The sequence below is a fragment of the Nannobrachium achirus genome, assembly GCF_963921795.1.
Source record: "Nannobrachium achirus genome assembly, chromosome: 13".
Lineage (NCBI taxonomy): Eukaryota > Metazoa > Chordata > Actinopteri > Myctophiformes > Myctophidae > Nannobrachium > Nannobrachium achirus.
The window spans coordinates 16,196,435-16,224,030 of record NC_137833.1 but is presented as its reverse complement, the minus strand read 5'-3'; the positions used below and the strand labels follow the sequence as shown (position 1 = coordinate 16,224,030).

The window sequence follows — 27,596 nt, the reverse complement described above, 5'->3', positions numbered from 1 at the left end:
CAAATTTTGCACACACACTCCTTGCCTGCCAAACTACAACCTCCAAGGACCCCCGGAGCTCCAGGGACCCCCAGGTCCCTGGGGGACCCCCAGATGTAAAAAATGACCAAATGTGCAAAAATGACCAAATGACCACCCCAACGGGGCTGCTCACGGGGAATTCCCCGGGACCACCGACTCCTGGTGCTCCAGAACGGATGCCAAAGTGGTGGCGCCCCCAGTGGAGGACCCCCTCCACTGCAGCTCACATAAAATGCCGTAACTCGGGCTAGGAGCGTCCGGGAGAGCCGGGGCCGGTACCTATTCGTCCACCAAGGCAACGCGGAGACCCCACCCCTCATTTCTCACATGGCCCTCTTCTAGCGCCACCATGAGGCCGATTCTTGCAAAACACATTTTTGGACACTGCTCCTACAGATTTTGCCCTAAAATCACACAAATCGGTACACACTATGTCTACACTCATGTCATCAACATGGATCTATCCCATATAGCGCCACCATCAGGCCGATTTTTTCAAACACATTTTTGGACACTGCTCCTACAGATTTTGCCCTAAAATCACGCAAATCGGTACACAGTATGTCTACACTCATCTCATCAATATGGATGTCCCATATAGCGCCACCATCAGGCCGATTTTTTGAACCACATTTTTGGACACTGCTCCTACACATTTTGCTCTAAAATCACGCTGCGACCGCTTATCTCCCGATTAGGGAGTCTTACTGGTTTTTATCACTTTAGCATAACCTTTGACTGTGCTACCTGTACTGTTAATAATCATGTTAACCCATTTAGAACGGGTACACATTATAGTGTATAATTATTTTATGCTTTAATTATTGAAAAACAGCAGATATACACGATTCTATAAGTCTTTTGAATCCTTCTATGGTTTAAAAAAAAAAAAGAAACTATGTTTCTATGTCAGCAATCTGGCCAGCCATCGTCAAAGAAAAGGTCCTTTTCACTTAAATGGAGCTCAGTTAGTCTGTTCTTGAGAGACTACTATGTCAGTGGTTCTCAAACCTTTTCATGTGAAGGACCCCCAAAATGATATTTATTTGGCCACGGACCCCCATCTCAAAATATTTAGTTCCAGGGACCACCCAGAAGCAAAATTTGAGTTACAAACGTTCGCTTTGAAAATACACACGTTCAAAGATTTGCACACATTTTCACGACTTTTTTCAAAAATAGCAGATCTACAAGCTCGCAGCGCGGCACTCGGTGCCACGCTGTGAGCTTGTATATCTGCTATTTTTCACTGGTTAAAGCATTCAATAATTCTAGGCCTAAATAAGACAACTCTATGCACCATAGTGTTACAGAGAGAAACATCCTGTGTGCAACATGCTACTCAGGTTTTCCACCCGGTGGCCAGAGCAGAATGTGGACGAGTCTCGCTCATGGGACAGACCTGTGGACGAGTCTCGCTCATGGGACAGACCTGTGCGAGTCTCGCTCATGGGACAGACCTGTGCGAGTCTCGCTCATGGGACAGACCTGTGCCAGCAGGGCTGCCATCTCCAGCGCCAGCTCCTTGTTCACAGGGAAGTGACCCGCCACGATGGCCTCGTTAGTCTGGTAGCCTAGCAACAGCCTCTCCCTCTCTGACTCCCCCCTCACCTGGAGAGAGAAGTACAGCCTGGGCACAGAGAAGATGGACAAGGAGGGATGGAAAGATGGAGAGGAAGGATGGAAGAAGTACGTAAAGTGATGAGAGGAGGGGGGAGAACAAGTAACGAGAGTAGCATTTATTGAGTGTCTAATGAGGACTCCTCCCTCCCTCCCTCTACCTCATACATGGGCAACTGGCTTTTTTTTCCTATTAGCCATTAAAACTTGAGTTCAATTATGTTTTGGGGTTTTTATAATCACATTTTTATCTAAGGAATGCGACAAATACAAAAAAATATTATTGAACTCAAGTCTCCATGGCATGAGTACCGGTAATCAATAGAAAACTGGTGAAACTACTCCTTTAATGTGGCCCGCTGGTTAATATTGGAATACTGATATACCGGTAGTATTGATTTCAGCCGTTACAATTCCAACCATGCAAACATGACTCACTTTAATGACTTCAGTCTATAGGCTATTAGTAGTTTAATCACTTAGCACAAGTCTTTTTTTATGTCCAATGTATTTGAATTTAAGTTCATAAAGTTAGCATGAGAACAGTCATATAAATGCATTTGAAATAAATACAAATGATCCTTTTCAGGATTCCAACTAAAATAGCTAAAAATAATTCCGGATTCCAATTAAAAAATTTGCAAAAATAGCAGATCTACAAGTTCAAAACATGTCGCAGCACGATGCATTTTGAGCTTGTAAATCGGCAATTTTTAGCTAATTTATGACTGTGTATGCATCATCAAAGTTGCCCACCCCTGCCTGCTCTACCTGCTCTTGTAGGTTAGTCGGACGGTCCTCGTATGCTCAGACTTGCCCGTCTGTTGCTCCTTAGAAGCTTGCTCCCACTTGGAAATTATGTCACAGATCTGTGTGGATGATATGCGCAAACAAAACAAGGAGGCAGTGTTCAGAAAGAGAAAGCTTTGTGTACGTGAGTGCATGTGCTGTTTAACTTTGACAATGTGCAACTGTAATAAGGGCCATTTATAGTTACGTATGGTTGATTTTGTGTACGTTTGGGGGTGAGACAGTACGTACGGTAATTGCGTCAATATGCATAGTTAGGTACGGTCTCTGTGTTACAGGGTTCAATAAAGCCTATATGTACATACTATATCCACTAGATGGCACCCAAATGCATCTTCCCAATGAGCAAATGCTACATGCTAGATAGCGCCTACATTGTTGACAGGGAGGTTTATAGACACCCTTGGAGGATACACTCGGATTGAACGACACTCTCCCATCGGCGCTAGTCACTGTGCTGTCTGGGTATAATATAAAAGAAGGAGAATGGATGAGCGTGGACACATGCCGTTGCGACCGCCTAGAGCGCAATCTTAAGGGGGGCGCCGCCGACAGTTAATGAGCCACCCAAACCGACCCAAAACCGACTAAAAACCCGCAAAAATCGCATGCACGGGAGTGGAGAGAGACGCATTCGAGAGAGTTCAGCTGGCAGAGAGCGCTGATTAGGCTGGCATGCGGGTCTGCGTCCCTGCCTGTTCACTGTTCAGCGTGTACTTGTGATTATTATTATTTTTGTTTTACTTCCTCCTACGAAATGGATACAAGGAAAAAAGACGAAACATTTCTCCCTCTACTGCCCCCACGGTTGACACAAGTTCGCCATGGGTAGTTCATGTGTACGTACGTTTTTATCGGTTTTAGTCCGTCAGCTTGAGTGTTGTCCGTAAGGTTACGGAGAGAGACAATTACTTCCGGAGCTACGGAGAGACCGGATTAAATGACTCTCCCCCTCCGTTTCTTGTGTATTCCTGCGGTCCTTATGTACTACTATGCATGGTACTTAACACAACGGACCCGTAATGGTCCATTTGGTTACATCTGTACACTACCGCATCAGAGTTAGTTGGTTAAATTAATGTTTACAATTTTACTGTGTGTGTGTGTGTGTGTGTGTGTGTGTGTGTGTGTGTGTGTGTGTGTGTGTGTGTGTGTGTGTGTGTGTGTGTGAGTGGCATCATCAACCAAGCCTCAGCACCTTGATGCGTCCTTGCAGGCAGTGTTCCAGGTCACGTCCAGTTGGGTCGTCTGTGTACAAACTGAATCCCGACTGGCCAGTTTTCCTTATGCCGGTGTCCTGGTTGAGACGACACTGGAACTCCTCCACGGTGGTGGAAGCGTCGAAGCTCACCACCTATGGAAAGACAATCAATAATCAATGCAACTTATTCTTAACCGCTGTGGTCAGCAACACATTGTGCAACTTGAGAAGGCCATATAGCATACCTGCTGTGTAGTCACTCCGACATGTCTCCTTTCCGACATGTCTCCATTCCGACACTAACACTATCTCTAACCCTAACCCTAAACTTAACTCCTATGGGAGTGTCGCCACTCCCACAATAAGAAGTCAATTTCGGAGTGGCGACATGTCGGAATGGAGAGCAACTCCCTGTCTTCCTTGTTACCTGTTTATTAATGTCTGTATCGACAGTAGTGCAAGTACACACCTTACATGAGGCACTGGTACAGAGTTAACAAAATGGAAAAACAATGCAAACATAGAATTGTTTATAATTATGTTGTGAGGTAACAACACCCTTATTCAATAAGAGCAGGAAAATAATGAATTTGGTGAAATCCCAAAACACAATGATACAAAGGACACAAAGGACCAAAAACAGTAGCCTGGAATCAGACGAATCTGCCGGTGTAAAAAATAACTGCCCTTGGCGGATTTGGGTCTGGCCCTGCTCAATTGTAAATACATTTCCTCACCCCGAAGAATCAGGGTCCAGTATTGGGTCCAACCAATTGTGTCCAGAGACAATTCTTTTAAAACCTGCCCCATGGGGAAAAAAAACCAGTACCAGACTCATATCCACACAGTGATATTGTTTTGCTACGCGAGCAAAACAAGAAGACAGTACATCATTCCACATAAATACACGTAAGTTAAACAGTAAATAACTTGAGTTTATTTAACCATTTGTAACTCTGAGCTTTGCAGAAATGACAGTGTACTGTACTGTATTAATGACCTGGTAGGTGTTATTGAGGAAGTGCACCGGCACGCTGAACGGCAGAGAGTGGTGGCAGGGGTTCCTCAGCAGGATGGACAGGATCTCCATGCGGGACGGCCTGGCCTGGCGCTCCCCTTTCTGCTGGGTCCTCTCCAGAGAGCGCTGGCAGTAGATGGCATACTTCCCCACCTCTGTCCTGATGGCAGCCAGGAGAGCCATGACACACAGGTCAGGTCAGTCGTGTCACGTCATGTTTTTCTCAATTATTGTGGATGTCATATCATGTTGAGATGATTCTCTCACAACTATGCAAGTGTACACGTATCCACCTGTTTCCGCGAGAATTTACTGTAGCATTATCTGTGGGACACTTCCGGTTAACAGCAGACATACAAGCTCACGTCGCGTCACAGATGCAACCGTTGTGAGCTTGTAGATCACACTCGGCTGCGGCGCCGGAAGCTGCCGCACACCTTCTGCGCAATGCACGATGGGACGTTGGAAAGGATAAATTCTCTCATATTTTAAAGATTTGTTTTTTGGGGGGCTTTTATGCCTCTAGTTGACAGGATAGCAGACCGACAGGAAATGGGGGGAGAGATGGGAATCGAACCGGCGACGCCGTCAGGCATCAATGCCTATAAGCCCAGACCAGTAGGCCAGCAGGCGCCCAAATTCTCTCATATTGTACATTTACAAATGAGAAATATTATATAATATATGTCTGTGGTCAACTGTCAACCTATGTGCAAAGTTTCATCCAAATGCAATCATGCAATGGCTGTTACTGACACAGACACAGCCAGGTCTGTGTTACATGTGCGGCTGTCACGATTATGACATTTTCCATGACGATTAATTGTCACTCAAATAATTGCGATTAACGATTTAATTGTGTTTTTGTTGTTGACAATTACATTTCTGTTTGGCTTTTAGGCTTTGAAGTTGCACATGGTAGACACAACCTAAACATACAAAGAAATTACTGACATATTTGACAACTTTATACTTAAAAAAGAACATTGATAGTGGGAATAGCTGATCTACAAGCTCATAACGCATCGCGATGCGATGCGTTGTGAGCTTGTAGATCTTTTATTTCCTCTATTTTTGAAAATATTTTAAAATATGATAATTTTTCAACATGTAAACTATTATGACGATTATGGCAAAAGTAATCACGACTATGCGCGTGTAAGTATATAAAAAAACGTTCCACAATACGGGGGCTTTAGGCATACATATTTATCATTACCATATCATATAATATGAGTAAATAGAAATGAAGGAAACAATATCCCTGCCAAAGTCCGGGCCTCCTGCAGGCTCACCTGGAGTCTCCTTGTCTTTTGAGGTGGACCTGCAGCAGCCATAGAAACGGATGCTGGGGGAGGAACAGCCCCACACACAAGGCCAGGAACTGCCAGCCCTACACATCAACACATAAACACACACTGCCCATTAACTTCTGCATTGACAGTATAAGCCATACCTACAGTATATGGAAATATTGATTAGTATATCGTCGTTGTCGGCTGAAAACCTTGTATGTCCAAAACCGTTTGTTTTGTATTTATAATTTTTTAAATGATTTAAACTAGTGAAAACAGCCGATCTACAAGCACACAACGCCTCGCGCCGCGAGGCGAGGCGTTGTGTTGATCTGCTGTTTTCACTACTTTTGTGCGATGGCCTTGTCTGATGAAGCAGGGCTTGGAGATACGAGGTTTTGGTCCGACAGTGACGATATAAAGTTTGATGTCATAGTTATTTTTTGGTGTGCAATGATTCCTAGCTTGTAACTCATCAACTTAACCATACTCTCATTTCCATGGTTCTACAGTATAGCAGAGTCCAGCTATGCGTTCACTTTCAACTCGTTAGGGTTATCTTAACCGTCTAAAACAAACCCTATCCATAAAGAGAAGGACACATCCTTGTGCAGAAGCATTATTTATTATTATTATGAGTTTAGAGAGGAGCCATAGAGTAAAAGATCAATTTGTTTTGTGTTTATTGGGTAAATAATTGCTCATTTATTTGCCAGACACACTTGATTAAGCCTTGGAAACAATCTCAATGTGCTGTGACATTGCTTGTTCCCTGCTCCATTAGATTCCAGTAGGAGGGGTTATGTCTATACAAATATAACCAGTAAGACTCCCTAATCGGGAGATAAGCGACCGTAGGTCACTTATCTCCACAAATAGAGCAAAAATGTGTTTTTCCAAAATCTTCCTGATCCATGTTGATGACATGAGTGTAGACATACTGTGTAGTGATTTTCGTGATTTTAGGGCAAAATCTGAATCGGCCTCATGGTGGCGCTAGAGGGCCATGTGAGATATGAGGGGTGGGGTCTCCGCGCCGCCAAGGCGGACGAATAGGTACCGGCCCCGGCTCTCCCGGTCGCTCCTAGCTCGAGTTACGGCATTTTATGTGAGCTGCAGTGGCAGGGGGTCCTCCACTGGGGGCGCCACCACTTTTGCATCCGTTCTGGAGCACCAGGAGTGGGTGGTCCCCGGGAATGCCCCGTGAGCAGCCCCGTTGGGGTGGTCATTTGGTAATTTTTGCACATGTGCTCATTTTTTACACTTGGGGGTCCCCGAGGGAGCTGGGGGTCCCTGGAGCTCCGGGGGTTGTAGTTTGGCAGGTAAGGAGTGTGTGTGCAAAATCTGGCATGGATCGGGGCAACGGTTGCGGAGATATGAGCAGGGCAAAAGTGTGACGTGTGACGTGTGTGACGGACGGATGGACGGACGGACGGACAGACGGACACCTCGAGCAGCTTTCTGTAGTAAGTGCGACCTACGGTCGCAACAAATGTGTTCCCTTTAGTTGTTGGGACATTTGCCAAGTACAACTGGAATGTGTCCTCTGCATTTACAGATCCTACTCATAAGGAGCAGGGGGAGACGCCAAAAAAGGTTGTTTCATGACAACTTTGTTTTTTTACAACAAGGGTTCATATTTTAGATAGTAATTAAAGAATACCAGTAAGACTCCCTAATCGGGAGATAAGCGACCGTAGGTCACTTATCTCCACAAATAGGGCAAAAATTTGTTTTTCCAAAAACTTCCGGATCCATGTTGATGACATGAGTGTAGACATACTGTGTAGTGATTTCCGTGATTTGAGGGCCAAAACTGTAGGAGCAGTGGCCAAAAATGTGTTTTAAAAATCGGCCTGTAGGTGGCGCTAGAAGAGGGCCATGTGAGAAATGAGGGGTGGGGTGTCCGCGTTGCCTTGGCGGACGATTAGGTACCGGCCCCGGCTCTCCCGGACGCTCCTAGCCCGAGTTACGGCATTTTATGTGAGCTGCAGTGGCAGGGGGTCCTCCACTGGGGGCGCCACCACTTTTGCATCCGTTCTGGAGCACCAGGAGTGGGTGGTCCCCGGGAATTCCCCGTGAGCAGCCCCGTTGGGGTGGTCATTTGGTAATTTTTGCACATTTGGTATTCTTTTTACACCTGGGGGTCCCCCAGGGACCTGGGGGTCCCTGGAACTCTGGGGGTCCTTGGAGGTTGTAGTTTGGCAGGCAAGGAGTTTGTGTGGAAATTTTGGCATGGATCGGGCCAACGGTGGCCGAGATATGAGCAGGGCAAAAGTGTGACGTGTGAGGTGTGACGGACTGACTGACTGACGCACGGACACCTCGAGCAGCTTTCTGTAGTAAGTGCGACCTACGGTCGCAATAAAAAATTTGAGTTAAAATGTTTTCATTTTTTCCTCTCTATCGTTTTAGAGATTTTAATCATTTTGATTTCAGTGGCTGGGGGCATGCGTACAAGTGGCTAAATATGTCTTTTTCCACAGAATAAGCCCATTCCCAAGATGCACCGCAATCTTTCAGGGGCAGATGTGACTTCTGGGTTTACTGTAAATAGCAATAAAGAAATTGCAGGGTTATTGTGTCTAAAAAGACATATTTAGCCACTTGTACGTATGCCCCCATGTGTACGCATGCCCCCACGTTTTAGCATGCTAAAAGTGCTAAAACGATAGAACGAAGTAAATGAAAACATTTTAACACTCACTTTTTCTTTTCTCTAATTACAATCTAAAATATGAACCATTGTTGTAAAAAACAAAGTTGTCCTTTAATTGACCTCAATTGCTAATATAGAGTATCAACACTATTGTCTGTAAATAAACTACTCCTGCTCAAATGGCAGAGAAACTCCATGCAATGCCGTCATGCCATAACACGTGGTGGTGCTGCCACCTAGGGGTGAACGTGTGTACCTGCAGGGGCCCAGGCTGCCCTTGGGGCTGCCTCTTGCGGGTCTGTTTGATGAGCTGGCAGAAGAACTCGTTCTGGAGCTCGGGGTGGGTCAGACACACCTGCAAGGCACTCTGGGCCAGGGACACATGGTAGTCGATGGCCGGGGCATCGATGGCCACGTTTATGAAGAGCTGACAGGTCTGCAGAGAGAGATGATGACAAGCGGGACAGAGAGAGAGGAATACAGAGGGAGGAAACACGTGCACGTAAAGAGATATGTTAATGGAATAGTTCTTTAATGCAGTGGTTCTCAACCTGTGGGTAGGGACCCCCAGGGGGGTCCCCACATTATTTTGGGGGGTCCCCAGATGATTAACTTAAAGGGATATTACACTTTCAAACAAACTTTTAGGTCTAATCAGGCTTGTATGAACACCCTGAACAGTTTTTAATTTGCTTCATTCAGTATTTAGATATTTGATGTAAATGTTACCAGGCCCAACACGCCCAGGCCCTCTCCACATACACACCCATTGTAACTTCAAACTCCATTTTAACCATGATAGATTCATTAAAAACACACATTATTTTTTCTGGTGACTCATAATACCCTCCTAATACGTGAGCAGACCGTGTTTTTTCAATAACTTTTTTCATTTATTTTCAATAAAATATTATTGTATTTAATGTTTTCCATTTTCCCAAAGAATTATTAAAAATAAAAGAAAAAGGTTATTGAAAAAACACGGTCTGCTCACGTATTAGGAGGGTATTATGAGTCACCAGAAAAAATAATGTGTGTTTTTCATGAATCTATCATGGTTAAAATGGAGTTTGAAGTTACAATGGGTGTGTATGTGGAGAGGGCCTGGGCGTGTTGGGCCTGGTAACATTTACATCAAATATCTAAATACTGAATGAAGCAAATTAAAAACTGTTCAGGGTGTTCATACAAGCCTGATTAGACCTAAAAGTTTGTTTGAAAGTGTAATATCCCTTTAATGTGCAACATTGTTTTGTCACTCAACAGTAAACAAACCAACATACAGTTTAAGTGTATAGAGGGTTTATGCACATTTCTAAAGTGACAATTTAAGGACTTTTTAATACCTCTAAAATGACAAATTAAACACTGGCCAAATTGTCAAATATTAGAGGCAGAAATTTTGAAAATAGCAGATCTACATGCTCACAACGCCTCACAACGCAAGGCGTTGTGAGCATGTAGATCGGCTATTTTCACAGTAGAACCGTGTTAGACAAAATGTAATGCCTTAACTCTTAATGCTCGTCAGGGTGGGGGGGCCTGAAAAGGTTGAAACCACTGCTTTAATGTTTTATTTAGGACTGATGTCATAATGGTCATTGGTCACACATTGAATTAAGACACCTTGAAGAGCTTGACAGCCTCTGTCTGCAGGGCCTGGGAGGGCAATGTGGTGAGAGGGGAGGAAAGAGCATCTTTACTGAAGCACAACACCGGATGCCTCCAGATCTGAGAGTCTGAGGGATAGAGAGAGAAAAAACAAATCTGTTAAGATCTACTTATTTCAACAGATGTTACAGTATTTACTTAACACTTAACTCATACAGTGCCCCGGGCCACAAGTGGCCGCTAGAGTGCCAGAAATATCTGTATAGGCCTTCGCTCTAGCTACCGTAGAAGAAGACAGTACTGCCTTGTGTTTTCACTGCAGCCGCTGCTATGGGGGACTAGAGGAGGAAGATAGCTAACACTTAGCCATTCACTGTTTTATTTTTTAGAAGCCCGATCTAAAGCTATTTCAGTCGCAAAGAAAACGTTCTGGTTGGTCACAAATCAGAAATCAGAGAAAACCCTCTCTAAAGATGTGACTTATTATTGGAGTGGGCGGCCCGATGCGGCCGCGTTGCGCGATTACGGCCCGTGGATGGCCGAGTGGGGCCCGGGCCATGGATGGAAATTTAGACCGGGGCTTCGTTGAGGCCTCCGATTAATTAATTCATTTTATTAAATATCCCGGACTAGTCCGGGATAGGCACCCTGGAATACGTCGCGCCGCCGACAGTATAGATTGAGTTTTTTTTGGGGGGCTCTAAACTTTATTTTAAACCATTTTCAATGGAATAAATCGTCGGACCATCTAGCGTCTCTCGTTGGTAAGCGATGGACGAGCCAGGACCACCCACGTTGGTCCAAGCAGCTCAGGGTAAGTCAAATAGCAAATAAAATATTGTATTGGATTGAAATAAAGCCGAACTTGTTCGGGATAGGCACGATTAGGGTTAAGAGACTATTTGTGTTTTATTGTTATGATTGTTACTATCACATGTATGCTCTGACAACATGAGACAATTGAGTCCTTTATACCAATAAAGACTTTTGAAATTAGTCAAATAGAAATTCATTGATATGAAATGAGCAAGTGGAGACAGACAGACAGACAGACAGACAGACAGACAGACAGACAGACAGACAGACAGACAGACAGGCGGGGTATGTCTCCATGGATACAGTGATACTCACTTGGCTCCCCATCCAGTTGAAACAGTTTTCCCACCAGTTGTTCAAACTCTGTACCAACTTTGCCCACTGTGGTGCCCGCAGCCACAGCTAGATGGTAAAGCCAGGACTCCTACAGAGCCATCAGGATGGGTGGGATGAGAGGGTAAATAAAAAACTCACAAAGGCAGGAACTGTATTTGGACCTAATCTAATTTACACCAAATCTCGTTGGCAAAAATAGCCAATCTACAAGCTACAAAACTTGCCGCAAAGCAACGTGTTTTGAGCTTGTATATCTGTTAATGTTGGCTACTGTTCCCCCCAGTATATGGATGCTGGGGTTCAAGTGATTAACACTAACAATTTATAGTGTAATGTTAACAACACCACTTACACAAGGTAAGTAACTATCTGATGAAAATGATGAATCTATATGTAAGTGTACATCGTGTCATAATTGACTGTACTTTGAAATGGTCGCTGTTGAGGAGGTCGCTTGATGACGCATGTTTGCCCACTGACCTTTTCGTGGCGTGATTCGATGAGCAGGTAGGTGGGTCCTTGCTCCTGCGGGTGGATGGCGATGGTGAAGGACGTGGACTGTAAACCCTGCCCACATGCTTTCAGGTCCTCATCTGAGTCACGCGACCTGTCCACCTCCTCCACCCGCGCCTCCCACAGCTTGATCTGACCCAGCGGGAACTGCACAGTAAACTGAGTGTCAGCTTGGGATCAATGCCATTTTAAAACACAGTACAACACTGAGTGTCAGCTTGGGATCAATGCCATTTCAAAACACAGTAAAACACTGAGTGTCAGCTTGGGATCAATGCCATTTCAAAACACAGTAAAACACTGAGGGTCAGCTTGGGATCAATGCCATTTTCTGCTTTAGTGATGTGGTCTGAAGCGGAAATAACTTGAGTCATCAGGCGGCTGGAACCCATGACCGGAACCAAGCGCAACGTGCGCCTCCAAAATGATTCCTATAGTTTAAAATGTGTTTAGTTTGGTATAATTGTTTAGCTTCTTTTGGTATAATAATCGTTTGGACAGTTTAATAAAGTGTGCTTTATCCTGGCGAGTTTTATAGTTGAGTAAATGTTAAAAATTGCCTCTCTATTGTGACTATGAGTCTTTATTGGTGTGATGCTCTAATCCGTAAATCACTATGGATTATGGGAAATATGTACGGTACAGTAATTATGTTGTGGTCAAATAAGAGTATTCCCTTTGGTGGTTAGCTGGTCGACCGGTTAGTGGGGAAACAAAACCACAGGATGTGTTTGAGGCTGCTGGATTGAGGATTACGTACAGAGTCAGTCCCTTTTTCTGTTCCATGGAATAAATGTGCGTGTGACGTAGACGTCCCAGCTTGTCTGGGATTGTCCCGTTTGGGTGTCCCCAAGCCCTGACAAATACTGTATGTGTGAAACACTAAAATAACATGTTTTTCACCACAATAACAATAATAGTTTTCAGTGCTTACATTACAATTGTCCCCCATCCTGATGAAAATGCCTATGGTGCACAGACGTGTGCATGAATGGATGTGCATGACTGAGTGTACATGATCGTGGCACATTCATTTAATGATGCCGGTTTGGGTGTTTGAAAATATAGCGTGACGAACGCAGGAGCTTAGGTATTTGTGCTAACTAAATGAGCTCTGACTGTGTTCACCACAGAGGGCAATATTTAAAAGACTACTGATTAGCCTTATTCACGGCCCGCCCACTCAGCATCCCCCGGGTGCTGAAGTCACATTTTGAAGGGGAAAATCCTACTATAGCCTATAGAGTTAACACAGAAATCGCAAATTTAATGCAATTTCCGAATAGTAAAGTATAAAATACGGATAGCATGATCAAGAACACAAGATAGTAAAAGGCACAAAGCATTATAATTTACTTTACCGTTCGAAATAATGATTTGTTGGCTTTAAGTCCAGCTATTTCTGTTATAGTTTCCCCTTCTAAATTGATGTCAGCACCCGGGGGATGCTGAGGAATTTGCTGAGTGGGCGGGCCGTGAATAAGGCTTATAGAGCAGATAATAATTCACAGGGTAATTTGGCCGTGACAACTGGCAAACCACATTCAATTAATGACCGTTATAAGAAGTCAAAATATATTTGGAGTGCTGGTTCATATTACCTTGTCCTCTTGGCTGCGGAAGTAGTACAGAGTTTTACCGATTAGGGCACACCACACCCTCTTAGAGTAGCCATGCTTCACCTGGTAAAGATACAGAATACATTTAACATGAATTAATACATCCAAAATACCAGCTCACATGATGTCACTTGTATTGTGGGCTTTGATTTGTAGCTATTTTTGGTGCATGACACCAACTAAGTATAAATCTGTATTAAATGTTCAGCAGTGTGGTGTTTATGGGTTAGAGATAGGGTTGCCAACAGTGTTGATTTCGTCCACCACCTTTTTTTACTGACAAAATGAAATGAAATGAAAACTAAATAAAAACTAAGCTATGATGACTAAAACTAAGACTAAATGTATGTATTGACAATTTTGTCAACAAATAAAAAACCTAAAACAAAAATGTTAGGGAGGGACTAGTGGAGAACTCAAAGACAAAAGTCATTTTATGTTTGGTTGCGCTCGGGTCTGTAAATCGCCCAACCTTGAAGAGCAGTCCCTTCATGGCTGGACGGATGTCAGGCTGGGTGAAGAGAGGGCTGGCGGCCTTCACCCTCAGAACGCTCTGCAGGACCCTCAACCACTCCTCCAGCAGGTTGGGAGAGTCTGCCTTCAGGTAGTACACCCGCTTCCCTGTCACTATCTACACACACACACACACGCACACGCACGCACGCACGTACGCACGCACGCACGCACGCACGCACGCACGCACGTAGGCGCGCACACACACACACACACACACACACACACACACACACACACACACACACACACACACACACACACACACGTGATAGGAAGTCTTGTTTTGGGTTGGTGTTAATACATCAAGTGCTGGTGTTTCTCTGCAAAGCCTAAAATAATGTTTTTTGTCTACTTCATGAAATTAAATTAAGTTTAAATATTGCATTTGAATGTTTGAATATTTGCATTTCACTATGCACCTGTCCAGCTTGGAAATGTAAGTGTTATCTACCATATTTATTGCGTCATTACAATAGATGAAAACACACAACTGGTACACTTTTGTAAAAAGAGAGATACTCATGGACCATACTGCCAGCAATCAATACCTGGAGAACTTGCTTCCCGTCTCCACGGGCGATGCTGCTGGTGGCATTGACCTCAATCTGCCCCTGAGGTCTTCTGATGACGTCACTCTAGAGAGACCAGATCAAAGGGAGATAGTTACTTTTAGTGAGCAGGCAAAGACATACTAGCAGTAAAAGCACCCATACTCTCAGAGCTAAATTAACATGATGGATTTTACAGTGCATCAATCACGGTAGCCCTGTAAGAAATCGGGGCCTTGAAATCTTAACCACATGAATTCTGAAGAGAACATTAAGCAAGAAAAGACAATCTACAAGCTTGTTTTGTCGAAATTGTTCTTTGAGTATTTTTATAGCGTCATAATTTTAAAATGATAAAGAGAAAATGATGATACATACAACAGCTGTGAAATTGGAAAAACAATGAAATAAACACACTGGTGACTTATAGTAGAGCAGCTCTCCATCTTTAAGGACAAACCAGCGTCTCTTCCAGGTCTTCTTCCAGGTCTTCACCATCTTCAGCAAGTAGCCAGACTTTTCCATTGGTTCCTATACATCATGCGATAGGTATGTCAGGTGAATAGTGAATATGTAGCTATTAAAGCCTGATTTATACAGCCACAGCTATGCACTGTACATGTTTTAAAGATGACAGTTCTGGTGATAACTCAAGATAAAATAACATGTTCTTTCTCATTTGTACCTGTATAACAAAACTGCATAAGACTTTCTAAGGGGACTTTCTGGGGGTAGATTTTCTTTCTAACCCACTTGTGCGTCAGTCTGTAATCTACCATCTTAGTTTAGTTATGTACTGATTGAAGGCATCCTTACACTCTTGCCGTTGTCGCTGTTTAAGGAGCAGGTCTTGGGGAGTTTCTGTTCGGGTTCAGAACACTCTGTGTCGGTGGAGTAGGCATCAGGAGGAATGGCGTAGTCACTCTCCGATGTCATGGAAGACATGGACACAGCTGCCAGCGGGAGGGATGCAAAAGAGTGGTTAGGATTGAAGTCATTGCACCTATGACGTTACAATAATTGTTTTTTTTTGGTTAGATTGAAAGGTTAAAGGGATATTTCACTTTCAAAAGACCCTTTGGTCATTTTATGGCCTAATCAGGCTTTTATGAACACCCTGAACAGTTTTTAATTTGCTTCATTCAGTATTTAGATATTTGATGTAAATGTTATTAGGCCCTTCCTCTCCAGGGCCCCTCCCCATACACACCCATTGTAACTTCAAACTCCATTTTAACCATGATAGATTCATTAAAAACACACATGTTTGAAGTTACAATGGGTGTTTAATGGGAGGGGCCCATTTACATCAAATATTTAAATACTGAATCAAGCAAATTAAAGACTATTCGGGGTGTTCATAAAAGCCTGATTAGACAATAAAATGACCAAAAGTTTTTTTGAAAGTGGAATATCCCTTTAATAAGCTAAAAATGTGTTTATCCACGGAGGGGTTTCAGCACAGGGATCCAAACAATTGGGGTTCCATCGTAAGTTTACAACAACTGATACATACAGTTAGCAACTCCAGCCTGTGCCGGGAGATTGCACCAGCCAACCATTGCAGCCAACCTACTGCCCAGTTCTTAACCACTGGAACCCTAGGGTACCTCTCTTGAGGGAGCGGGGGCTGCCAGGGGTGCTGTCCTTGCGGCAGCTGGAGCCAGAGGTGTTGGAGCTGCAGAAGGAGCCCTCCTCCTCCCCTGAGCTGGAGGACTCCTCTGAGCTGGAGGACTCCTCTGAGAACGGGCTGCTGCTCAACAGAGTGGCTTTCTGCAGGGGGGTCGAAAGAGCACACGCAAATATTATTATAATATTTATATAAATATTATTATAGTATAATAATTGTAACTAAAAGTTTTGCTACTGGGGGGTCCCTGGAACAGGCGGTGGCCAAATACATATAATTCCAGGGGTCCTTGACATGAAAAAGTTTGAGAATCACTGAAATAGAAAAACTCGTTTTTCAAAAACCTTAGAAGGATTTAGAAGACATTTATAGAATCGGGTCAAAAACCAATTATATATCTGCAATTTTTTAATAGTTAAAGCATAAAATAATGGTTAAAGTAATATTGCGTTCCATGTCTTATAGATATTAGTTTTTTGGGGCTTTTCACCTTTATTTCGATAGGACAGTGGAGAGAGACAGGAAACGGGGAGATAGTCAGGGACATGCAGCAAATCCACTGCCGGGCTCAGGAATCGAACCAGGACCTGCTGTCAGGCATTGAACCCTATGTGGTGCATGCCATCGGTGCCCCCAACGCGACCGCAGTTTTCCCGGTGAACCTGAGTGCAACGGTGGGGGCGCGGGAGTGTGGGGAACACACCACTGACTATTGCCGATGATGGAGAGGTTATGTAGCTTTATGAAATGAGAGGCACTCTTGCCGATTTCGTAAGAGACTTGTCGACAATTGCAAGATATTTAAAAGTTATTTAGGGCCATGATGATAACCTTTTCTTCCCACTAGGCCTACTAGACTAAGGATTTATAGCCTATTGTTTGTGTTATTGTTTACAACCAAAATGATTCACGTGTGGAAAGATCGCGGTTCCACTAGTTTTACTAGTAGGCTAGCCTTTTCAGAAGTTAATTTAATGTTTTCCATTTAATGATTTCCTTTATCCTCATCTTGCGCTAATGCACGCAACTGTTTTCCCCAGGTTTTAAGGTCTTATTTTAGTTGTTTCTCATAAAGCTCGCAACCCTCCTTGCCCATCGGCCCCCACCGTTGCGCTCAGGTTCACCGGGAAAACCGTGGTCGCGCCCCCAACACTGTGTGCACACAGACCAACGCTGGAGTTTCCCCATGTCTCCCTCCCCCGCTACTTCTCTGCCTCTCTGTTTATTTATGTTTTAGTCCGTTTTTGCTTTATTTTGATAGGAGTGTAGAGAGAAACAGGAAATGGAAGGACACGCAACATGTACAGTCTGTGTTGTGTATGTAGCATTTATTTAACCAGGAGAGTCACATTGAGGTTTGAAAGTGTGGCCTGACCAAGACGGAGCCAAAGCAGTGCAACAAATTACAAAACGATAACAAAGAGTACAACAAACTAAAATGAAAAGATAAAATACAACTAAAAAACTTCTCCCAATACCACTCTAAATTTTGTCGGGTGCAAACCTTTTATGTCCAAAAACGTTACTTTTCAGAAAATGGTGGGGGGAAGAACCTATTGAACCAATGGATTCAATGTAGTTATTGTTTAGCCAAAGGTTCTTGTAAATACTTTCAATATTTAGAAAACCAGACACACATAAGCACTTTGACTTTCAAAATGTAAAAGAAAAAACATAGTAAAAAGTGACGATCTATAAGCTCACGGCAGGTTGCGGGGAGCTTGTAGTTCGACACAAAAAAGTTGAGATCTAGACTAGAGGTACAAGGTTTCTGGCTGACAGCGACGATATGCATTATCCACAGACACTGCAGATGTCTGCAACCGGAATTGAACCGGGGGCGTTGTGATTTACTGCATGTGGTTGACACAGCATCCAGTCAGCTACTGGCTCAGCCCTGCTATGTTTATCCATGTGTGTGCACTGGTGGAAGACGTACTTGGAGATTTCATACTTTCATATAAAAGTGGCAATACCACAATTTCTAAATACTGGTATGATAGTAGATCTAACATACTATCGGCGCGTCAGCCAGGTCCAACCACGGAGTCAACCCCTCGGTAGCTCAGTATGAGACTGAGCTTCCTCAATAGTCTGTAATAATAATCTAATGTAGTATCTAGTGGAGTAAAACGTACACATTTGCCTCTGAGATCTAGTTGAGTATAGTATAAGGTATCGAAAAAGGGAAAGTCTCAACAGTACAGAAAAGTACAGAACTTGAGTAAATTAAATTAGAGTATTTTCCATCACTGTGATATAATTCTTCTTTTCCCCTGGGCTTTTACCGGTAATTATGTTACACACCACATCCCCTAGTACAACTTGGTTGTCACAGTGTGTGGTTGCATACTATACTCACCCCCTTGAGAGTAGTGTAAACAGGTGTGGTCATATTCTTATAGATGAGGGAGGTATAGAGAACAAAGGCGGGGTAGGAGGACTGAAGAGAAGGGTCTGCAACACAAATGACAGTTCAGTTATCCAATCCATTGTTTCTGTAGCTGAATCAGAATCATCTTTATTGTGACATCACAGGTTTACAGGTGTAAAATGGGGGGATGGAATGGAATGGAATTGTTTTTGAATGTTTACAGAAAGAGAAAGAAAAGAAAGGGGAGTGGGCAAGTAAAAAAAAAAAAAGAAGGAATCAAAGAAAGACAACAAGGTATCTACATATTTACCGAATATCCATCGGAAAATTATGTATGTATGAGGTATTAGAAATAAGGTGCATGGGCATAGCAGCTGGTATACTGTTCATGACATAGGCATTAGTGCAAGAAGAGCATCAGTATTCAGGTGCAGAAACTCAGCCAATAGGACAAATTTGTAATGCAACAAAGTATATCAAAGCCTTAAAGGTCCTTGTCTATACCTTTGCTAGCAGGATCTGTGCAGGACGTCTCCGACAGTCTGATCCCTGACTTAGCCACAGCATAGATACGACTTTCCTGTAACGTACATTGGAGATCATCAAGGCAGTGATAAAACGTGACAAAAGTACGAATAAGTATCTTGATTATCTATTACAGGGGTCTTCAACAGGGGGTCCGGTACCCCTAAGAGTTACTACAGGGGGTCCTCCAAATCTTTTTTCCTTTTTTATATAAACCACTTGAACCCTAGTGTCCATATTCAGAGAACTTTGGCCAAAAATAGCAGATCTACAAGCTCACAATGTGAGCTTGTAGATCGGCTATTTTCGGCAAAGAGTTTCGGGAAAAAGAGCAGACTAAGTACAGAGTGAAAGGTCAAGTTTATTAAATATTGACGTTTCAAGTGGTTAAATATCTGAAAACAAATTGACATGAATCCAAAATTCACTGATGATTATGCTGTCAAACAATGAAACTATATGGAATATGAAAAGGTTGAGGGTTGCTTCATCTCTCTCTCAACTAAGGGGTCCTTGGCCTGATCTATTATGTTTTCATGTCATTTTATATATTCACACTGACTTTCTTTTGTATCATTGTCTGAAACTAAACTAAAGCTAAAAAAAAGTAAAAAAGTGGTCTCACCCAGGAGGGGAATCTGTGCAGAGGAGGAGTAGGGGGCTTGCAACCTGGTGCTGAGCTGGCAGAGTCTGGCCTCTCCGGCGTCTCCTCCTCGGGGCCGAGCCCGGCAGCCGAGCCCGGCGAAAATGCTTGTGAGGCGGGGCCCCGCAGGGGCATGTTCCTGCCCGTCTCCATGCTGACGTCCTGCTCCAGGTCCAGGTCGGTCTCCTGGGGCCGCAGGGGCCGCAGCATGCTGAGGGCGTTGCGCGTGCGTCCGTGGGTCACCTCCGTGCTGACGGGAGGCTGGCTGAGGTGCTTCTTGGCCAGGGCCACGCTCATCACGCCGAACCCGGCCGGAGTCCTCAGCCGGGGCTGCTTGGGGGAGGCGGGCGTGTCCCGAGGGTCCTGAGGAGGGTTGGGCCGCTTGGGGGTGAGGGCCGGGCTGGGGGTGTTGGGCTCGCTGGAGGAAGAGGACGAGTCCAGTCTCTGAGACTGGAAACGTTTGTTGAGCTCCTCCGAGGAGCAGTCCTCCGACTCCTTGGTCCCCTGGGAGGCCTCGGAGGCCTTGTCCCCGCCTGTCGGCCCTTCGTCCTCGTTGGAGCCGGCCAGGCTGAAGTGCGGGCGCTCTGTGCGCTGCAGGTCGTCGTCGAACAGGGAGCTGCTGTCGTCGGAGGCCGTCAGGTAGGTCTCGCTGCCGGGGCGGCTGTACTGGAGCGTGCCGCACACGCCCGCTCCGCCGTCGCACGAGCCGTCTCCGCCTCCCTCTGATGCAGCGCTGGACAGGACGGAGGACACGCAGCGAGACTCGTCTCCACCTGCGTTCTCACCTACGCTTTCAGACGCGCTGTCGTCCTCCAGGGGGGACGACTCTGGAGGTCTGTGGACAACGATGTCTGGTCCCGAGGTCACGTCCAGCTGCTCACTGCACCTCTCTGTGGACAGTGATTACCAACAACACTAACATTTGACTGTGCACACTTCAGCCACACATGTCAGCTCACACACTTAGGCTCCATTGGGACACATGGCATTCAGAAACCAGTAAGACTCCCTAATCATGTATATCATGTATATACAATAATGTTGTCTGCAAAAAGCAACCTCAAGGTGGCGCTAGAAGAGGGACATGTGAGAAATCAGGGCCGGAGGTTGTGGTTTGCCAGCCATGGAGTGTGTGTGCAAAGTTTGGCAAGGACAGGGGCAACAGTGTCATGAATACACGATAATGTTGTCCGCAAAAAGCAACCTCATGGTGGCGCTAGAAGAGGGGCATTTGAGAAATCAGGCGTGGAGGTTGTAGTTTGCCAGGCAAGGAGTGTGTATGCAAAGTTTGGCATGGATAAGGGCAACGGTGCCGGAGATAAGAGTAGGGCCAAAAGTGTGACGTGACGGACAGCCGGTGGAGCTTTTCATAATAACTTGTGACCTGACGGTTGCAATAACTTTAAATGTAACTTTAAGATGAATGGGTAACTTTTCTTACTGTAAAAAAGCATCAATGATTGCAACTTCAACTGGTGCCTTTCCGAGGGGTTCTTTCTTACCGGTTTTGTCTCCATCCTCTGTGTCTACCTCAGGCTGGGTGCTGAGGGTCCTCTGGGAGGGCTCGGGTCCTGTCAGGACCTGGGGGCTCTTCCCCCTCACCTGGAAACAGCCAAAGGTGAGGCTGCTGAGGCGCTGGGCCTCCCCTGGCCTGGCCGGGGGTCCCGCTACACCCCCACGCTTCTGCTCCAATGCTGCGAGGAACAACATAATATTGTTGCTGTCAGGTGTAAACCTTGTATGTCCAAAACCTCCTAAATGGGCCTGTTGACTCAAACACATCTTGCCAGGATTATGTGTTGTTGTTATGTATTGTTATTGTACTGCTTGTACTTGTATGACAAATGACAAAAATGGTGCTTTAAATCTTTGAATCTCATCTACAACTCCCCACCTCAACAATATTCAGCAAAACCTGTTTCATGTAACAGTTAATTTACTGAACATTGACATTTGTGTCCAATTGTGCAGATCTATAACAGGACTGGAAAGGCTCTTACCCTCCACTTGTTTCTGCAGTTCCACAATCTCAGCTTCCTGTTTTTTGTTGGTTTCTCTCAAGGACGCGTTCTCCACCTCAAACTGAGAGAATGACATCAAATGAACAGGTAATATACAACAAAGAGTTTATCACATTTTGCTGATTTGCTTATTATAAGAGAAGCCAATATTTACTGTTTGTTTTCATTTAAAATTAAGTGAGGGTAATTTATTTTGTTTGCCTGAGAAGTACCAGGGCCACAAGGAAGGAAGGAAGGAAGGAAGGAAGGAAGGAAGGAAGGAAGGAAGGAAGGAAGGAAGGAAGGAAGGAGGATTGGGTATGTTGTATGTACAGTATCTATCTAACCTCAGAGAGTTTGAGCATCACCCATTCCTTGATCTTAGCAGCCTTCTCCTCCACTGTCTTGGCATCCTGGATTCTGATCTGTTTCTGAGAAACCACATGGTAATGACATGTTCAATATCTCACTCATATAATTGATGGTTATTGTGCATTCACATAATCATTCACAAAAGATCAGGGTTCTCAAAAGTGGGGTCTGGGGATTCCCAGGGGTCCCCTTGAGAGGGCTTTGAGAGGTCCCCACATCAATGATTGAACGTTAGGAACCAAATGGACCCTTATGGGTCTGTACTCTGTAACTCCCGACAGTGTACAAATGGAACCAAAATGGAAGCTGTCAGAGTTAATTAACACAGAGAATTGGGATCCCAGACATTTTAAAGGAGTAGTTCAACCCCAAAATGACTTTTTTTCTATTGATTACTTGTGCCATGGAGACTCAATAGTATTTTTAGTTTTTTGTCTCATTCCATTTCCCCATCCAGTGCCATGCATTTGGGTCCCCATCCAGGGCCATGCATCCGGGTCTCCATCCGGAATCAATGGGGGTACATTTACCATAATCATATTTTTGTCTTAGGAATGCGACTAATACCCAAGTCTCTATGGCATGAGTAATCAATAGAAAACGAGTCATTTTGGGGGTGAACTACTCCTTTAACAAACAAGGGTCCGTGGCCCAGTGCATATCAAACTGGACGTCCTTGAAATGAAAAAAGGGTGTACCTGCTCCTCTAGCTGCTGTTCTAGCAGGGAGATGGTCTCGTCCTTCTCCTGGACCAGCGTCTCCAGGTCCTGACAGCGACGAAACAACCCCACCTCGTTCTCTCCAGATGCACTGTCAGAGGCCTTCAGCTTCTCCTCCATCCACTGGACCTGCAAACAATCACACCTGATTCATCACTCACTGACTTTAGTGAGTCAATGGGTTATAACTTATCACTAGCTCATTCACTCACTGACTAGGATAGCACACTGACTATTAGGCCAGTGGTTCTCAACCTGGGGGTCGGGATCCCCAGAGGGGGTCCCAGCAAAGAGTGTTTTATAATGGAAGTCTATCGGATAGTAAGGATGTTATATGTGGAGTCCCTCAGGGAAGCTGTTTAGGCCTCCTTTTATTTTCTATTTTTACTAATGATATGCCTTATGTTTTGGATCAAGCAAATATGATTATGTATGCAGATGATTCGACCATGTTTAGCGCAGCAACAACATGTAATATACTAAATGAAGTATTATCAAAGGAATTACAATTAGTTTCAAATTGGGTAAAAGAAAATAAATTGATCTTGAATGTTTCAAAGACAAAGTGCATTGTCTTGGGAACGAGAGATATGCTGTCGAGGGACTCTAGACTGAGTCTATCTATGGCAGGTACCCCTATACAGCAAGTTAATAAAATTAAGCTATTGGGAGTCATAATTGATGAGCGCTTGACATGGTCAGATCATATTGATACAATTGTTGTAAAAATGGGGCAGGGTATCGCAGTTACACGCAGATGTTCACCCTATATTACACCATTAATTAGAAAGGAGGTAACGCAGGCACTCCAACTAGCACAAAATAGAGCTGCTAGATTAGCACTTAATTGCTCTTTTAAAACTAATGTGGCAAGGATGCACCAACGTTTGGCTTGGTTAACTGTTGAGGGGAAGTTAACATCGAGAATTATAACATTTTCTAGAAATGCAATTATTGAGGGGAAGCCAGATTTCTTTAGAGATCAATTATTGAATGCAGGTCTAAAACATGGTTATCAAACCAGACAGGTAAGCTCAGGGTATTTGGAACTTCCAAAACCAAATTCAGAAATACTTAAAAGAGCTGTTATTTATAGAGCCATCCAACAATGGAACTCATTATCTGTCAATATGAAACAAATCAAAAGTAAGTACTTATTCAAAAGAAATATTAAACAAATATTAATGAGAGACAACACACTTTGAATAATCAATGTTTTTTTTTTGACATTTTCTTGTATTATTTTATATTTGTATTTTAATGTATTTTATATTCAGACTGACGAGTGTCAGTTGTTGTTTGTATGAATATTGTATGTTGATGTTGTGACGTTTTATGTGGACCCCAGGAAGACTAGCAACCGCGGAAGCGGAAGCTAATGGGGATCCGAATAAAGAATAAAGGAAAGAATAAAGATGATAACTTAATGTGCAATTTGGTTTTCTCACTCAACAGTAAACAGACCAACATAAAGTTTAGTGTATAGAGGGTATCTGCACATTTCTAAAGTGACAATTTAAGGACTTTTTAACATCTCTAAAATGACAAATTAAACATTGGCCAAATTGTAAAATATTAGAGCAGAAATTGTGAACATCTGCTATGTTCACAATGTTATACAAAATGTAATGCCTCAACTCTTGGTGCTCATCAGGGTGGGGTTGTACCCAGTTAAAATATGATGATTTTGGGGGTCGCGGCCTGAAAAGGTTGAGAACCACTGGACTAGGCTAGCTCATTCACTCACCGACTAGCCCATTCACTCATTGACTAACTCATTCACTCATTGACTATCTCATTAACTATATCGTTCATCCATTTACTAGCCCATTCACTCATATAAACACATGTGATGTAGTGTATCAGTGACATATATCCCATACCTGCTGGTGAGCTGTAAAGGCCCGTTTCTCTGCATCGATCACCTGAGCCTCCAGCTGCTGAATCTGGGAGAGAACACACATCCAATCATTACTAATATGACATCCTTACACACACACACACACACACACACACACACACACACACACACACACACACACACACACACACACACACACACACACACATACTTACTCACATGTGCACATGTGTACAGTACAGTACATGTACGCACATGCATGTCCGACATTTATTTTGTATTAATATAAAAAAAGAAATGCTATTTCACTACTAACCTGAAAGGCTAGCCCAGACTATTATTTCCCCCCTTGTGTTTTTCATTAATTATGTTGTTTACATAATAATTATTTCAGTAATGCATTATTATTAAGATGTATTAGTTTAGTTTACTTTACTCAGAATGTATATATTTGGGGTTAGAGCAGATATCTCTCCTGTCCAGTTTAGACCTGCTTGTGTTTTCTTTTTCTTTTTGAGCGGTGGTCACATCTTGTGTGACGCTATGTGTCTATGAGTTTATGTATGTAGCCTGCAATACCTTTGGCTGACCAGAGAGGTGAAATGTACATTCATGCACGCACACACACGCACGCACGCGCGCACGCACGCAAGCACGCACGCACGCACGCACGCACGCACGCACGCACGCACCAGTGGCGGAACAAGTGAACACCGGGCCCGTATGCGAGCTACAATGACCGGGCCTCGCACGCACGCACGCACGCACGCACACGCACACACACACACACACACACACACACAAACAGCCTTGAAGTTAATGGACACCACCGCTCAGTTTACACTGGTGTGATTTCTTTAAATATAAATAAGGTAGTAAATCTTAAGGGGAAAAAAACATAACAAGTGGAGATATGGAGATATGAGGTTTCTGCCTGATGGAAACGCTATAATATTCCAGTCCCTCTCTCCTCTGACCTGAAAAGAACCATTTATTTCACTAGTCTAGAATGTTGACAGAGCCTCTGTGCCTGTGGTGACGTATATCAACCCCGTTTCAACCCAAATCCACATCCAACACAAACAAATATGTCTTTCAGAATGCTCCACACTCTAGAGAAGAACATAGTGGAAGACAATCACACAGCTTTGATCTGGTTTATTTTTATTTATTTTCCTCTCTTACAATAAATGTGGGTGTTAAGTTATCCACTTGCAAAAAATTGACCCTTTTTGGTCCCATATTTTGAAAAGCTTTCGTTTATGATGACATGATCGAAATAGTTTGAGAGTGGTTGAATTATTCAAGATTTAAATATTGTTAAGATTGGTCCATCATAGCTCACAAGCGTAAAATGTGATGTCTCACAGGTGTAACAGCCCAAAATATACCCCTGGCCAAATTATACCCGGGGTTCAAGTGGGCTAGCCTGTTATGTTTTATACCCTGAGCTAATACAATATACCCCTATAAGCCCAGACTACACCCCCTTGTATTTTTCATTAATTACTCGGTCAGAATACAGATTAAACAAGTGACATTGTTGATGACACGAAGAAATGAAAAAACATTGGAACTGGAACTCACTATAGAAACTAAGCTGAAATATTGTCACCCAATAAATCACTTACCCTACCTTAAATATATGTAGTAGGGGTTTCTGCTTGGTCTGAAAAACTTTGAAGACCACAGAACTACAAAAAGCACAACAATGGACACCGCTATGTGTTGCAGGCTTGGCAGCAGTCACGTGATGGTGTCGGGGTGTCACCTCTACAAGGCCACTGTGTGTGTGGACTGATCTGAGGACTGTGTTGGGGAACTGTTAAGAATGTGCTAGAATGGTAGATAGGCTGACAGATCTGCAGTACCAGAACACACACTCTCATGATTCATGATACTTTTACGCATAGATTACACATACTAGCGTGTGTGCATTTTGTGTGTGTTTGTGTGATGCATGCATACACCGATGGCCAAGTGTTCATGCACTCATAGAAAGACAGACAGACATATCAGTAGACAGTAGAGGTGTATGGATATATAGATGATGGCTAGATCAAGGGGTTTTCAAAGTGGGTGACGGGGCACCCTGGGGTGCTGTGACGGCAGTCCAAGGGTGCCCCGAGATAATTTGATAATATTTTGAATTTATTTGGACACTTGAAAAAATATTTAGTATAATTTTAAACTTGAAGTACAAAGTTATTTTCAGTCAGTTCTAACCAAAATCGCTATTATCTCAACGTTTTCCTCGCAACATAATGTCGCACAAAACTAGTGAAAACAGCCGATATATAAGCACACAACGACTCGCATCGCAAGGCGTTGTGTGCTTGTAGATCTGTTGTTTTCACTACATTTTATAGATGATAAATACAAAACGAACGGTTTTGGACATACAAGGTTTCCACCCGACAACGATGATATGCTATAAATATAAGGTGCTGGGAGTGAAAATTATAATGTAGGGGTGCCTCGGATTAAAAAAATATTTATGGGGTGCCCTGAGACAAAAAAGTTTTGGGAACCCCTGGGCTAGATAGACGGACAGACAGACAGACAGACACACACACACACACACACACACACACACACACACACACACACACACACACACACACACACACACACACACACAGAGCACACACAGAGCACACACAGAGCACAGGCACACACACACGCATGCACATCATGCATGCACACGCATGCACATGCACCCACACAGATGCACGTGCACGCAGGAAGGCCCAGTGGGAACAGAGGCAGCAGAGATGACTTAATGAGCAACATTCCTCTCACATTCCTGGGTTCAAAGTGCAGGAAGCGGCAGGGAGACCACTGTCTTTCTGAGGGACATCTCTAAAACCCCACTCATACCCAGTCACA

At 43.8% G+C, this 27,596-nt stretch overlaps 1 protein-coding gene across 1 annotated transcript in view; it reads right to left on the bottom strand.

Annotated features, from left to right (window-relative positions):
- plekhh2 (pleckstrin homology domain containing, family H (with MyTH4 domain) member 2) overlaps nucleotides 1–27,596 on the bottom strand; it is a gene marked incomplete at its 5' end in the record, with an annotated part of 46,986 nt that overhangs the window by 3,466 nt on the left and 15,924 nt on the right. Inside the window, 23 exons of the mRNA XM_080741038.1 lie at nucleotides 1,510–1,651; nucleotides 2,413–2,510; nucleotides 3,650–3,805; nucleotides 4,653–4,830; nucleotides 5,966–6,063; nucleotides 8,881–9,060; nucleotides 10,251–10,363; nucleotides 11,367–11,475; nucleotides 11,868–12,047; nucleotides 13,502–13,582; nucleotides 13,992–14,150; nucleotides 14,584–14,670; nucleotides 15,001–15,114; nucleotides 15,400–15,536; nucleotides 16,194–16,356; nucleotides 18,576–18,670; nucleotides 19,092–19,167; nucleotides 19,738–20,645; nucleotides 21,258–21,449; nucleotides 21,756–21,837; nucleotides 22,103–22,186; nucleotides 22,826–22,975; nucleotides 24,730–24,792. Coding sequence (XP_080597164.1) covers nucleotides 1,510–1,651; nucleotides 2,413–2,510; nucleotides 3,650–3,805; nucleotides 4,653–4,830; nucleotides 5,966–6,063; nucleotides 8,881–9,060; nucleotides 10,251–10,363; nucleotides 11,367–11,475; nucleotides 11,868–12,047; nucleotides 13,502–13,582; nucleotides 13,992–14,150; nucleotides 14,584–14,670; nucleotides 15,001–15,114; nucleotides 15,400–15,536; nucleotides 16,194–16,356; nucleotides 18,576–18,670; nucleotides 19,092–19,167; nucleotides 19,738–20,645; nucleotides 21,258–21,449; nucleotides 21,756–21,837; nucleotides 22,103–22,186; nucleotides 22,826–22,975; nucleotides 24,730–24,792 — 3,645 coding nt within the window. The remainder of the gene's footprint in view (nucleotides 1–1,509; nucleotides 1,652–2,412; nucleotides 2,511–3,649; nucleotides 3,806–4,652; nucleotides 4,831–5,965; nucleotides 6,064–8,880; nucleotides 9,061–10,250; nucleotides 10,364–11,366; nucleotides 11,476–11,867; nucleotides 12,048–13,501; nucleotides 13,583–13,991; nucleotides 14,151–14,583; nucleotides 14,671–15,000; nucleotides 15,115–15,399; nucleotides 15,537–16,193; nucleotides 16,357–18,575; nucleotides 18,671–19,091; nucleotides 19,168–19,737; nucleotides 20,646–21,257; nucleotides 21,450–21,755; nucleotides 21,838–22,102; nucleotides 22,187–22,825; nucleotides 22,976–24,729; nucleotides 24,793–27,596) is intronic.